The sequence below is a fragment of the Haliotis rubra genome, unplaced genomic scaffold, assembly GCF_003918875.1.
Source record: "Haliotis rubra isolate DU_JTF1 unplaced genomic scaffold, ASM391887v1 Scf1334, whole genome shotgun sequence".
NCBI lineage: Eukaryota > Metazoa > Mollusca > Gastropoda > Lepetellida > Haliotidae > Haliotis > Haliotis rubra.
The window spans coordinates 159,738-175,733 of record NW_025765264.1 but is presented as its reverse complement, the minus strand read 5'-3'; the positions used below and the strand labels follow the sequence as shown (position 1 = coordinate 175,733).

Below are 15,996 nucleotides of genomic sequence, written 5' to 3'. Positions count from 1 at the left end.
GGATTTAAACTCAGAGATTAGTGACATGTATCCAACATGCATGCACGTGCCACGTTCCATGACGTCAGTGGGTTCGTCCTTGAGACGTGCAATACATTGTTGCACGTGCATTCCGGGAAAGAGAAACAGAGCAAATGAATGCCACACAATACTGTCACTTTGGAAAGCTCAACCCCTGCCCTTGCGATCGTTCAAAAAATTAAACGGCCATTGAAACGCATAGCATGCTAAGGCTCACGTCTGCACAACGTCATGAGGCCATTGGGATGGTCCGTGGGGAGATGTCTCAGCGACAAGTGACTGCACATTTCCACTGCCACCGGAACACCATTTCTGCACTGGTGAGACGCTACCAGAACACAAATGACGTCATCGATCGGCCACGTGTAACAACGCCAAGACAGGACAGATGGCTAAGGGTGACCCATCTTCGCCACAGGTTTCAGACTGCAGTGATGACTGCCCGAACCATCCCGGGATCGGACCTTGACGTCCCGCCATACGGCCTATCCTGACACAACGTCAACGACAAGCTCGCCGAATGTGGTGCCGAAATCATGTTGCTTTGGTGGAGAATTGTTGTTTTTACAGATGAGTCCAGGTTTAACATTTCCCATAGTAATGGACGTCAACGTGCCTCGTCTGAAGCATAATTATTTTGTTTTTAAATCCCAGACACCATACAGTCACCCATTTGACACAATATGAACTGTTATCACATTAAAAAATTTTCTTAGTGACTGGTCATATATTTATAGGGGTGAGTTTGCTGTCTGGAACTGTATGACATTTTGCTGACAAATAGTAATCTTGTTGAATGATATTGTCGATTTTTAAATTTATTTTGACCTCAAGCGGTACCTCAGTTTCGCTTGATTCTTCTTCTTCATCTTCAGTGGAAGATTGTTTTGCAAGATGTCAACTCGGATCGTATTGATACTGTCTAACATCCATTTCAGAAATGACATCAGGAACATCTTTTACTGCTTCAGAATCCACGGACACTGTTAAGTTGTGAGGTAAAATCAAAGAGGAAGCCATCAGCAACAGACACTTATGACGTCATGTCACGTGATACCCCTCTGCTCGTTAACTGTCGGGTGTTTCCGTTATAGGCGGAAATACGAATACGTTTTTGTGTTTTTATTGCTATTTTACAAACTTTTGGTTCAATTTTAATCACGGAATGTGACTTTTAGAATGTCCTTTACAATACATCAAAAGTTTTGTTTTCGTTCGTATCCTCTTTTAAATCTCAGAATTGTATTCGACTTAGGATAAAAGTTGTTTAACAAACTATCGTAGTTTCACATGGCTGTTATTGGTTTTTATTACAAGGGGGTATGCACATCAAATGAAACACCGAAAACGACAAGGGTTGTTATAAGTTAACGCTCTTCACGTACCGCACGTTTCATTTGTTTCACTGTTCCAACGACTGCGCTTACCCCCTTGTAATACAAACCAGTAATAGCGATTTGAATCTATGGTCGTTTGTTAAACAACTTTTATCCTCATTTGAATAAAATTTTGAGATTTAAATGTTCAACTGGCAAGGTAAAATCATGAGTATTCGCAATCTTAATTTCAATTTATTTGTTCTAAAGTTATATTTATATATACTATTCCAAAACAGAAACGCATAACCCAGAAATATGTTGCGGAAATGTTGTATTTTCAAACATGTATAAGTCGTCCAAAAAAACAAAAAGACTTTAAGATATGAACTTTTACATCAGTTTAGAAGAAGGTAATGTCTATACAATCAGATGAATAATGTTACATAACGGAGACGTTGAGCGCGATGGTGACCACGTAGAATGGCCCCGACGTCGGGTCTCCTGGCTCTCAGTCCAATCTCTCTCAGTCTGTTCCGTACAGTTTGACCTGATATCCTCCGAAATCCAGGCACCCTGGCTGCTGTGCTCTCACACGTGGCAGTACGATCACGCAAATGTAGTACCCGGATGTACCGATCATGGGCTGCAGTGGTGACTCGAGGTCTGCCTGTACGGGGACGGTCATTTGTTATACCTGTTTGGTTGAAACGAGCTGCAAGCTGTGATATCGTGCTCAGACTAAAATTCAGACGCCTGGCAACAGTAAATTGGTAATCTCCAGGTGCATTATTTCAATGGCGATGTTCCGTGTGGCAGCGTCAAGATTTGGCGTAATGATTTGACCTTGAAACTCCTTCAAAACGAATGCCGATATTCGAAAGTAATATGGATTTTTATAGCCAGAGAGTGCATGCTCGTTGCTGCACAATTTCAACTGGAAGGTGATTTCTGTGCGTTGTGGCTATGCCTTTTTAATTTTTGTAAGAAATCTCATCAAAATCAACATTTTCAGATAAAATCGACTTTTCACTTATGCAATTGTGTACAATCATGTTATGAACACTTTTGTTACATATTTTGACGATTGTTAACACAACTGGTAATTAATAGATTTACAAAAATGCAAAACGCCTATGCGGTATTTGTCCCTGTTTTAACATTAAATACCATCGTGTTTTTACTTCGCTTGTATCTACAGAGTCACCAGAGGAATGTTCAGTCCTATATTACTAACACATTCTGACGGGTTAGCTAGTATACTATAGTTACTTATGTTACACTACTTCTGCATGTGGGGCGGTGGGGGAGCCTAGTGGTTAAAGCGTTCGCTCATCAGGCCGAAGACTCGGGTTCGGTCCCCCCACATAGGTACAATGTGTTAAGCCCATTTCTGGTGTCTCCCACCGTGATATTGCTGGAATATTGCTAAAAGCGGCATAAAACTTAAACTCACTCACTAAACACGCAGCACTGTTTTTTTCGTTCTTTCAGTTCGGAATACTTACATTGTCCTCATTAGTGAATCTCAATTGGCTGAATCTTCTAATTATTACAGGGGCGGTGGGGTAGCCTAGTGGTTAAAGCGTTGGCTCGTCACGCCGAAGACCCGTGTTCGAATCCCCACATGGGCACAATGTGTGAAGCCCATTTCTGGTGTACCCCGCCGTGATGTTGCTGGAATATTGCTAAAAGCAGCGTAAAAACCAAACTCAGTCAGTCAGTCAGTCAGTCTAATTATTACATAACGTTAGGACTTTCATCTTTCATGAAAACATATATTTGTACAAACCAGGGGGATATTTAATATAATAAATAGTACAATAGTAAATAGAGTGCAACCATTTCAACCAAGCCACGACTCATCGAGCAATGAACATATATGCCAAAGAACTATTTTGCCATATCCTTTCATATATTTTATATAGACGCACGTGGCGCAAGAATTATTTTGCATAAATGGTTGGTTGGTTTGTTGTGTAACACTCAGCAGTATTCCAGCTATATGGCGGCGGTTTGTAAATAATCGAGTCTGGATCAGACTATCCAGTGATCAACAGCATGAACATCAACCTACGCATTGTGATATAATGACATGTGTCAATCAAGTCAGCGAGCCTAACCACCCGATACCGTTAGACGCCCCTTACAACAAGCATGGGTTACGAATAACGAATAACCCGGATCTTCACGGGTCCGTTTAAATACAGTGAATGTTACGTGTATTTCTATTTTTCTAGATGATGAGTTGGGAGTAATCTCCCTTGATTGTACTTTAGAAGGTCGTCGATTAAACATCGCGTCATTGGAAGTCAACGCGTCTTGTTATTGGCCTAAAACCTCAAACCAGAGCACGAAACATGAATACAAACATACAGCGGTTCCAAAAATCACACACAAAAGTATGTTTATGATGCGGAACAGTGACTATCACTAACCAATTTAAGGAACTGGAAGGTGCTCTCACTCTTTGAAGTTAAAGATCTGTCTTCAGAATAAATGAAATGATGAGTTTTCGAAAAAGTTATTTGAACTTACAATTTCGACTCTTACAAAATCAGGAAAAAATATGATTTAAAGGTATCAAATAACACAACTTGATATTATTTAAATATGTTTAATCATGTTAGCATCGTTTTACCTCCTTTTTTCCATACGTTTGGTCCCTCGAGATCTGAGTGGTACCAATATGTCGACTTTCAGCTCCTGGCCTAAAAGACCAAGTTTCAAAAATGTATCAGTGGATACAAACGCACCGTGACCTCGAAACGTGTGTTTTTTATACTAATTAGTGTGTTGTTGTTGTTGGTGGTGGTTGTTGTTTTACGCCGCACTCAGCAATATTTCCAGCTATATGACGGCGGTCTGTAAATAATCGATTATGGCCAGAGAAGCCAGTGATCGACAGCATGAGCATCGATCTATGCAATTGGGATACGATGGCATGATCACTTGATCCAGTTAGTCGTATATCTTACGAAGACCAATTCTAACCCAGATCTTCACGGTTAATTTATGAAGTAATCCATGGACAGACATTGCATAGTTGCAGTTTGAGACATTTTACTTAGGTTTCGTTCTACAATTTACAATAACGCAATAACATAACAGCAACTTACTTGTCACTGGCAACAGAGACCATATAATATATATTATATGGTCTCTGCTGGCAACCATTCAGGGGTACATTTTGAATCATAATTTTGGCACTTTCTATCTATAAAACATGAACTGTTAAATATCTCATTAACTTATAACTTATCTTAAAACGAAGCCATCCGCCAAGTATTTACAATGTATGCGTGACGCAGCGCACATCATTATATGGCGAATCAAGGTGTCCCTACAAACACTTAATCACACTATATAACGTGAGGAGTAAATTAAGTGGGTAGAAAGTTTTTGAAAACGATGGCGAACATGAAATTCATAGAAGTAAATATTATCACATTATATCAGTTATAAGCCCTGATAGAAATGAACAAATATTAACACAGTATATAATTGGTTATCTATTTTGATGTGAGCTTTTAAGCCATCTGTTCTACAGGAAGCAAACAGAAATTAAACTACACGAACAAGGGAGGTAATCCATGCTAAATATATGCACCGGAAGATGTCGCTTTCTTAGACAAATGTCAGGAAAAATGACCCGGCAGAAATATTAGTTGCATTACAAGACAGGATGTGCCTGTGTGTTTAATATAGTATTACAAATACAGAAAATGAAAGTAAGTTGAATATACACATTTGAATTTACCAAAAGAGGAATTTTGAACGATTGCAGTCATCAAATGTGACTAACGACAGTGTGGCTGTCACCTAATTTCGTGCTATGTAAACAATGCAAAAATTGACAAGATTATTAGTGTTGCAAGTGTTGATTGGTTATGTTTTACACGAAAACTTCTATTAACCGTAAACATTAACCTGTAAATATGAATACCAATATTGTCAGATATGTATTCTTGGTGGCAACTTGGTCGTTAGTAAATGGCAGGAGGGATACCTGGCTGATTCACATTGCCAACAATGCTGGCAGGGGCAGTTGGTAGTAACTAGTATCCTTGTATTTTGATTTCAGATGTAGTTGTTCAGCCAAGTGAACAGAATATATGTGAGTGAGAAGGGGGACAGGTCAGATAGGATGACGACAAGCATGCACCGGGCAGCTCAGTACGCAGAGGTAAGTGTGATTATATCCTTTCTAAACAGTGTTTTGGTGCAAAGTGTCTATGGGCCATTCCTCAGTTTGGAACTGTGCAATCTACACCACGGGTGATTGGATTGTTCCAATGGGAAGTTCATACCTTGAATAATTTGATGGACTCAAACTGAAATGTTGGATAATCTGTACCACAGATACCAACTGGATTACTGGTAGAATCTACAAAACTGTGTTTGTACATTATGAAAAATTGGATTGGTGTTTAGTCTAAGAGATAATCATCAATTATCCCTATCAACATTGGGGCTCGATTTAATAATTTAGAGCTTAAACTGGTGCATCCTGAATCGGCAAAATGCAACCTCATATTTATGCGAATCTGCACTAAGTGTATGTTATATTTTGCTGTTCAAAGAACACATACTTTAGCTGGAAAACAGATTGATGAGAAAGTGGCACTGAGCAGTGATTGAAGGATTGTTACTGTTCATGTCATGTAATTTTATGAATTAAGTTAAGATGATCTTATCAGGCTCAGAATAATTTTATGTTAATGATGTGCTTAATCATTAATACCAAACTCTTAAGTATTATCAGTAGAGGACGTAACATGTATCTGAGATCGTCCCCCCCGTTATGCATACAATGACTACCTGAGCAGGGTCACTCATTTGTGTGACTGCCTGATCACAGACAGGGAAATTCTGCATGTCACACAAAAACGCATCTAAAAGTGTTATTTATGAAAATAATTAAATAAAATTTGCTACAGTCATTTATAGTCGTTCAAGTTATTGAATGACACAATGAAAACGTGAAAAGAAAATTAAATAGTCATATTTTGACAAAAATGTGAAAAATTTAAGCAAATTTGACGATATTTAACAGTGAATTTCACCTATGTGCATACTTACGTGTAGTATTTTCTGAAAGCTCATTCATTGTAGATTCAAAATATATATGCAGCTTTCGAGGCACACAAATGCACACCTGTTTGTTATTGTGTTGAAACATGTTTATTTTCTTTGACAATGAAATTGCACAGGAGGAGTGACTGGGGAAGCGAGTCATTAATGGGAGGGAACTGATGACTGACAAAATTGTTCAGTCAAAACATCCGTCTTGTGACCTAGACTGCCTGAAGCGTACGTAATATAGGGATATTTTCCCATGTTTCAAAACATTTTTTCTTTACAACAAAGAGGATATAATAGATTACTACAAAATTATGAATAACAATTTTTTTATTGGGACTATATCTTTTGATGGAATCATTGGAAAAACGACTAAAAGAGAGGGTCACTTCTACCAATGTGAAAACAATGCCTCTGCACAGTTTTCAGTTTGTTGTCATATTTGTCGTTTTTTGACGACAATTTTCACCTATTTGCAAATTTCACAGAAACATGATTTTAATATTTTCTGAAAGCACATTCAATGGAGATTTACCTTGTGTAAGTACTTTTTCATGTAGCCATTGCATTGAAACAGATCTACTTTCCTCCCACTGCTCATCACAGACAAACTAACGTCCTCACAGCCCTGTTATGTGTACCAGAGACACATTTCAGAAGCAAGTGCATGAGCAAAAGTAGTCAGTATTATTATTCTATATTGAGCAGCAGTTGCAACCTGCTTTTGTCATGTGCAACAAATTTACGCCCTAAGGTTGCACAATGTGTAAGTAGGTTTCATTTCCATACATTGAGCCATAAGCTTCGTGAGTCAAAAGCGAGTCAAATGTTTTTAAGTACAGTAAATTATGTTTTAACAATCTCAAAGAGATCACTTATTTGAGTTCATTATATCCATTTCACCTTAAATATACCACAAATGACATTATACTATCTAGATTTTGTTATAGTGAGTGAGTGAGTTTAGTTTTACGTCGCTGTTAGCAAATATTCCAGCAATATCACGGCGGGGAACACCAGAAAAGGGCTTAACACATTGCACGCACGTGGGGAATCGAACCCGGGTCTTCGGCGTGACGAGCGAACGCTTTAACCACTAGGCTACCCCAGCGCCCCAGATTTTGTTATAAGCATGTTTGTTATAAACATATTTTACTGCACATGATGAATTATTGCACAGGGTCAGGGGTGGAAATAACTTTAAAATTGATAGTGCACTCCGGTACAGTGGCACATGTAAAGTCACTTGCCCTGATAATTTTCCCACTATACCGACTGTTTTCTTGTTGATTTTTTAAATAAACAACATAATTAACATTGGAAAGTCAACTGGACACCGGTACAGTGTGATATACAAATTTGCTTGCCCGACAGAAAAAAACACTGGACTCTGACGTCGGGCAATGCGTTATTTCCACCCCCTGAGGGTTTATTGAATCAAAAGTGCTCAAAATGGTTAAATGTGTGAAATTAGTGCTGTGTATAAATTTCAAATGAAAGTATGCACAATGGTGTGTTAAGTTAGAAATGCCCAATATGCTGGAATATATAGTGGATACTGTGAGTAAATGATTATGTCAGTTTATCCGTCTGTACTGGTAAACACAAACATCGGAAATATTGACTTGTCACAAATGAAAATAAATGGCTTCAGTCTTCAAAATTTGTGTACATGTAATCCACATTTGTGTATGAATAGGACAAAAGGGTATAAATGCTCTAAATCCATGCAAAAAAGTATTGGGCTCAGCAGTGGACCAGTGTTTGTATCTAATACTGCAAATGTTGCTGTAGACTGTCATAGTTCGTCTAGACACACAACAAGGTAATGGTGTTGGTTAGCATTTCTGCATCTTGTTCACTCGGACGGTTGGTTGGTTGCTTAATGCTGCATTCTGCAATATTCAAGCTATGTGGCGGTGGTCTGTAAATAATCAAGTCTGGACTTGACGATTGTAGTGTGTCACCTTCACATATCACCATACAACATCTTCTTGTTTCACACACTTTAATTGCCCCAAGAGAAACATTAGAGGTACATCACTAGGTTGGAAGATGGCCGCCGAGTGACGTCACATAGCACTCGCTTATATTTATACTCTACCCTAAAGTAATCTCTAAGCCCATGCACATGAATAACATGAATATCCTCACTCCAAAGTTCAACCAATCAATACATTACAACAATCCAGTGATCAACAGCATGACCATCGATCTCCGCATTTGGAACTGATGACATGTGTCAACCAAGTCAGCGAGCCTGACCACCCAATCCTGTTAGTCGCCTCTCACAACAAGCATGGGTTACTGAAGATCAATTGTAACCCGGATCTTCACGGGTGTGAACAGAAAAACTGTGATTTTCCCAATATGTGATATAAGATGGAATTCAGAATTAAACAGCCTAGATGATCAGAAACATTCTATGCTTATTTATTATTCCTATGGCATTCCTTGACTTTCATCACAAATGTAGCTTCATATCAAATTTGCTTCATTTCATGAATATAGTCCTGTGAACAGTGAATGTCAGATAGTTTTTAATGAGAACTTTAACTGATACACATCATCTGAAATGAACACCACATGAAGGTAGCGTTTATTAGTGTATATAACACACAATTGTTAAACTAAGTTGTAATATATATCTGCAATATTAAAACAATTTGTCTTTCAGTACTTGCTGCAGTGCAGCAGACAGCATCCTGCTAGCCTTCAGTCATCACCACCATCCACCAGCAGCAAAGGGTATGTTAATGAAGGTCCATTGGGTGTACAGATCGTAAATCAGCTAAAAGAACTCAGTATCGCTTGTTTGTCACACTATCTGTATTACCAGGAATTCCTGGTAAAAATCGTTCCATTTATCCCCTGTTTGTCTCAATATCAGGAATCCGGGTAAAAATGTTTCCAAGTGTCCCTTGTTTATCTCATAATCAGGCTTCCTGGTAAAAATAGCTCTCCTGTATGCCTTGTTTATCTCCAAGGAATCGTGGTAAGTATTGTTCTCCTGTATTCCTTTTTTATCTCCCAGGAATCCTGGTAAACTGTACTATTCTCTTTTATCCCTTGTTTATCTCCCAGGAATCCTGGTAAACTACTAGTTCTCTTTTGTCCCTTGTTTATCTCCCAGGAATCCTGGTAAAATACTTCTCTTTTATCCCTTGTTTATCTCCCAGGAATCCTGGTAAAATACTGATCTTTTATACCTTGTTTATCTCCCAGGAATCCTGGTAAACTGTACTAGTTCTCTTTTATCCCTTGTTTATCTCCCAGGAATCCTGGTAAACTGTACTAGTTCTCTTTTATCCCTTGTTTATCTCCCAGGAATCCTGGTAAAATACTTCTCTTTTATCCTTTGTTTATGTCCCAGGAATCCTGGTAAAATAGTTCTCCTGCATCCCTTGTTTGTCTACCAGGATCCCTGGTAAAAATAGTATTCCGGTATCCCTTGTTTATCTCCCAGGATCCCTGGTAAAAATAGTATTCCGGTATCCCTTGTTTATCTCCCAGGATCCCTGGTAAAAATAGTTCCCCTGCATCCCTTGTTTATCCCCCAGGATTCCTGATAAAAAATAGTTCTCCTGCATCCCTTGTTTATCTAACAGGAATCCTGGTAAAATTGTTCTCTTTAATTCCTTTTATTTTTCCTTATCCTGACTCATGCTTATTGCTTGTCTTCTTCTTCTTGCGAACATAGTGGAACACGTGTATCTCCCAATTGAAGTTCCCTTCAATTAAAAAATCACTAATTAGCACTCACCACGAGTTACCTCCCTTACACAAGCTCGGGAACGAGGGCGCCACCTCAACCCATGTGCCTCACTCTCTCCTTCTTCGCCCAGTGAGCTGGCCGTGAGAGCACCTGTGTCTCCCGACACACTATATCCTTTATTTATATTTAGTTTAGTACCTCTTATATTCATTTATAGAGGTGTAACTAGTATCCTTATTCAACTTGCATTGATTATTAGTCGTGTTTCTGCTGTTTTATTCATGGTTCGCCATGTTTGTTCAGCAGTTTACGTTAATGAGAATCTGCACAGGTTGTAAACTACGTTATTCAGCTACCGATCCACATTTAAAATGCCCTAGTTGCATTACTCCATGTTCTATTGTTTCTCGTTGTAAATTATGTATTAATTTACCAATTTCTGCCTTTGATAAATATTTATGTTCCGTTTTGAGACGGAAGGCAGATAAATCTCGGAAACAATCTTCAGTCATGGCTAATAGATCGGAGTCAGATATATCCTGGGTTACCTTCGGGGTATAAGCGTGGGACGCAGTCCGCTATATCCTAGAAGCGACCTGCATCCCAGGACGTTCCTTCATCACAGTCTAAGACTAGAAGAGCTTCCACGTCGTCTCAACGTACGCTCCGAACCCCCAGGTCTACAGCTTCGTCAAAAGGGAAATCCACGAAGGCTACTAAAAAACTTTGCTTCTGATATTCAGAATTATGTTTATATGATGATGACATTCCGATTATCATTCCAGATGTACGTCATAAGAAGTGACTAGTATCGGCTACCGTCACTTCAGCGCAGATCAACATGCAACCAGAGATGCCTACGCTGACGCCGGAGATTATAACTGAGGGTCCCGTCACTATCACAGAGAGGACACCCTCAACGCCAGCGCAGACCATCTCAGACGACCTGGTCAACCAAATCATGAGACTGATGGAGGACCGTTACGGTTTACAGAGGCCCCAGAGCCCAACCCATAATAAGTCATACAGGGCCCCAGAGCCCGCCTTGGCTTCGCGTAGGGCCCCAGAGCCCACAAACGCGCCTCCGCGAAGGGCAACCCAGCCCGTAGCGAACACTTCGCTAAGGAAGTCCCAGGCCGCCTCCGCGAAGGAGCTAGAGCCTCACTAGTTGCGAGGGACATCGCGGAGAAGGAGCGCTTCGCCGAGCCCACACCCTGTAGAACACAGAGGTCGTTCACGGAGCAAGCGCTCATATATTGAGGGACATCGCGGAGAAGGAGCGCTTCGCCGAGCCCACACCCTGTAGAACACAGAGGTCGTTTCGCGGCAAGCGCTCATATATTGATCGGACACTAGACACTTCGCTAAGGAAGTCCCAGGCCGCCTCCGCGAAGGAGCTAGAGCCTCACCAGTTGCGAGGGACATCGCGGAGAAGGAGCGCTTCGCCGAGCCCACACCCTGTAGAACACAGAGGTCGTTCACGAAGCAAGCGCTCATATATTGATCGGACTCTGACTCGATACTTTCGCAAAGGTCGCGAAGGCCAAGTGGCTCCAAGTCTACTTCACCCAGAAGATTTAGAAGGGATACTTCGAGATCTTCGCGAAGTCCCTGGCGTTCGCCGAGGAAGTCTCCTCCAAGGTCTCCATGTACTATCCACTCGTCATATATAGCCACTCGTCAGTCCGTTCAAGACATCGCATGAGTTGTCTATCAACTGTATGCCATATGCCGTCTCAAGCCTACGCGAAGACAATTGCACAGGCTATTTACAACACAGAACGTCGCTGTATCATTTTATAAACAGATGAAGAGCCTAATTAAGGATCTTCAAGCCGACTACCTACATCAAGGGCATCAACGACGTTTCGTAGATCTTCACAGGAATCAACTTTTCCGTATAGATTGCTAGGTATGCAATCCCGGACTACGATACGATTATCTACATGCGTGACCATTACGCAGATCTGCAGACAATTCAATAACGAAATTGAACAGCAGCCTTGTTACAGCGAGTAAAACTCATAATCGTCAACGATTTCCTGAGAAGAAATATGTACAACAAGTTCAGCTTTAACAGTCTACAAGCTGACAACTTGCAAGTTTTATTGAACCTTATATAAGGAAGTCGGAATTATCTTCAAGACTGAAGTTACTTTCACGACAGCCTGGAAAATAACCTACCCAGCATTAATATTACAGAGCGAGGTATTTCGCGCCGGAGGTTTCGCGCGTTTACCATTAACCCTCGAAACACGTGGTCACTCGGGTAACTTCGGGAACCTACGGGGAAGACCGACGATTGTTCTAATATCAACGTCGGCACTATATTATACAAGGTTCCTTTTCCTGCTACACCGGTGACATCACAGCGCGGGTACTCTACAGAATCAAAATGCCTTGTTCTGATTGGACCGAGATGGACAACGCCCTACGCAGAGGTCGATCATAGTTCACAGTTCAAGACATAGGTTGCAAGTGACAACAATATATCAGTGAACGAGCAAGCCTCCTTACAGTCCAGCTAATCTGAACCTTCATGATTGGGCTGCCTTCTTGAGGTTAGAGACCTCCCCTGTCAAGTAAGGACGAGGGCACGGCAGTCAGGCGGTTTTTTACATAAAGTTCAACGATGGCAGTCACCCTTGGTTGTGCACCTACTTAAGTTGGACCTAGAACCTTCGCAAGATCTGCTAATTCTAGGTTTTGATTTGTAAAAGCGCAGAATCGTATAATTGTACCGGAGGACAATGGATCAAGATCCAACAGTCATTTCCACAAGCCTTACTATCTCCGCTACCACTACGACAGTGGCAGAGCCTGTTGGGGTTACGCACTTCAGCTCAAGACATGACAGGCAGAGGCAGACTACAATTACATCCGTTACAAGTCATCATCAATTCGCATCTAGACGAATCTCTACCGTTCAATTTACCGGTTCAGGTCAAACCTCATCTACTATGGTGGACCAAGAGATCGAATGTTTGAATAGGCGTCTCGTTAATAGAGCTGGAATCGATAACACTTCTCTACGTAGATGTGTCACTACAAGGTTGGGGAGCCCATCTTGCCAACAGGACGGCATCAGGGCTATGAGCAATCAAGAGAGCAAATTACACATAAATCTGCTAGAGATGCAAGCAGTAATAAACGCCTTAATGCACTGGAGCAACTTACTACAGTATACCCAGTGGATGATTCACACAGTCAATTCGACAGTGGCGTTTTATGTGAACAAACTAAGCTCAACCAGGTCCCCGAACCTATCGACTCTATGTTTTCAATTGTTCGATTTAATCGACAATCTCAACATACATGTCAGAGCATATCACATTCCAGGAGCAAAGAATGTGATAGCAGACGCTCTCTCTCGGCCACACATACCATCGCCGACAGAATGAATGCTCCATACAGGGATATTCACTCAAATTATCAAAGAAATAGGAACTACACTAATAGACTTATTTGCCACTCGATTCAACAAACAACTGACAACATTCGTATCGCCAGTTCCAGACCCACTAGCATTGGCAACAGACGCACTAAGCATATCGTGGGAAGGACTCAACGCGTACGCTTTTCCGCCACCAGCGTTAATCTCACAAGTTTACTCAAAATCAGTCAAACGCAGAGCCTCCATCTGAATTTGGTCGCGGCCTACTGACCAGCGAGAACGTGGTTTCCCCAACTCTTATTCAAGAAATCGGACAACCAATACTACATCTTACAGAGTGCTCGAATCTGTTAATACATCCGCACACCAAACAAGCACATGGAAAGCCAGAAATATTCCAACTTCACGTATGGATTGTATCAAGGCGTGTCTGAATACAAGTTATTCAGCCAGAGCGGCAAAGCAGTCTAGCTTGCCCTGCGTAACTCAACTTGCAACTTATCGATGACAAATGGCACAGTTTTGTCAATTATGCTGCAAAGGAAGGATTTACAGCTAGATATGCTACTCATCCTCAAGTGGCTGACTACTTATGTTATCTACGTCAGACTAAGATTTTAAAAGGCTCAACTTGTCCACCTTTCTTGCAGCAATAGCTCTGTCATAACTGAGAACGGGCGTCAAGTTAACCTAACCCCAGTTACTCGCCTTGCTACGAGCTTTCCGATTGGAGGATTAAAACGGAAGTTCCACGCTCCAACTTGGGATCTGAATATAGTGCTCCAACACCTCACAAGTGAGGTTTATGAACACGCTTTGATGATATATTTGGACCCCATGATACGATGAATCTATCACGATGGCCAGTAAGAGCACTGAAAATATATCTCCACCGAGCCAAACAGGAGGGAAAAATTCAAGAGATTTAATTCCTCTATCAACAAGCTACGCAGACTGAAGTCTCACGTACTACTATCTCCTTTTGGATCAGAACTGTCATACTACGTGCCTACAAGACTGCAGGACTCGACCCTCCAAGAGCTTCTAATCCTCATGATATTAGAGCACTAACATCTACACTTACTCTACACGACAAGTGCTATTGATATACCATAATGGAGGGTTAATTCTGGAGATCCGATATGGTGTTTGCCAACCACTATCTGAGGGATATCACCACCGAGGACGTCTCAGGTATCCACCAATTCGGTCCCATGGTCCTCGCACAACAGTTGACAGTTCCTCGGAGAAGATAAGTCAATCTTACAGATTTCTACTTATCTTATAACAGTACTAAATAGCTACATGCTATATATATTTTGCTTAAGTTCTTTTATTATCTTAAGCTCAGTACTATGGTTATTATATCATACAATATATAAGCTAACAACTCTACGGAGTTTGTTATTATAAATTTAGCTTAAGTTAATCATATCTTAAGCTCAGTACTATGGTTACATTATAAATGTATTAGCTAACAAACTCTACAGAGTTTTTGCTATTATATATGTAGCTTAAGTTAATTATATCTTAAGCACAGTACTATACTCATATCATAAAAATATATTAGCTAACAAACTCTACGGAGTTTTTGCTATTATATATGTAGCTTAAGTTTATTCATATCTTAAGCTCAGTACTATGTTTATATCATATAAGTATATTAGCTAACAAACTCTAAAGAGTTTTTGGCTATTATATAGTTAGCTTAAGTTTCATCATATCTTAAGCATTATGGTTACATTATAACATGTATTAGCTAACAAACTCTACGGAGTTTTTGCTATTATATATGTAGCTTAAGTTTATTCATATCTTAAGCTCAGTACTATGTTTATATCATATAAGTATATTAGCTAACAAACTCTAAAGAGTTTTTTGCTATTGTATATTTAGCTTAAGTTTCATCATATCTTAAGCATTATGGTTACCGGGGTACATTATAAAATGTAATAGCTAACAAACTCTACGGAGTTTTTTTTTGGCTATTTAGGTAGCTTAAGTTAATTATATCTTAAGCACAGTACTATACTCATATCATAAAATATATTAGCTAACAAACTCTACGAAGTTTTGCTATTATATATACAGCTTAAGTTTTATTCATATCTTAAGCTTAGTACTATGTTTACTTCATAAAAGTATATTAGCTAATAAACTCTAAGGAGTTTTTGCTATTATATATTTAGCTTAAGTTTAATCATATCTTAAGCTCAGTACTATGTTTATATCATAAAAGTATTTTAGCTAACAAACTCTAAGGAGTTTATGCTATCATATTAACAAGCTTAAGTCTATTAGTCTTAAGCATTGTATTAATGTTATATATACTTTTATCATAATAAGTAAATTGTAATAACCTTTATATGGCAGCTGATAAGTTAGCAGCAGGAATTCATCAGTTCAGTGCCTTTATGAAGTTCCCATAGGGTTATTACAATCATCACAGTTCAAATCACTAATTATTA

At 39.8% G+C, this 15,996-nt stretch overlaps 1 protein-coding gene across 2 annotated transcripts in view; it reads left to right on the top strand.

Moving 5' to 3' along the window:
• Window positions 1-4,954: 4,954 nt before the first annotated feature.
• The window catches only part of LOC124267742 (transcription factor SPT20 homolog), a 56,715-nt gene continuing 45,673 nt past the window's right edge, over window positions 4,955-15,996 (top strand). For both annotated transcript variants that reach the window (XM_046702732.1, XM_046702733.1), the window contains exons 1-3: window positions 4,955-5,068; window positions 5,422-5,523; window positions 9,097-9,167. In XM_046702732.1, the coding sequence (XP_046558688.1) occupies window positions 5,485-5,523; window positions 9,097-9,167 (110 nt within the window). In that variant the 5' untranslated portion in view covers window positions 4,955-5,068; window positions 5,422-5,484. The remainder of the gene's footprint in view (window positions 5,069-5,421; window positions 5,524-9,096; window positions 9,168-15,996) is intronic.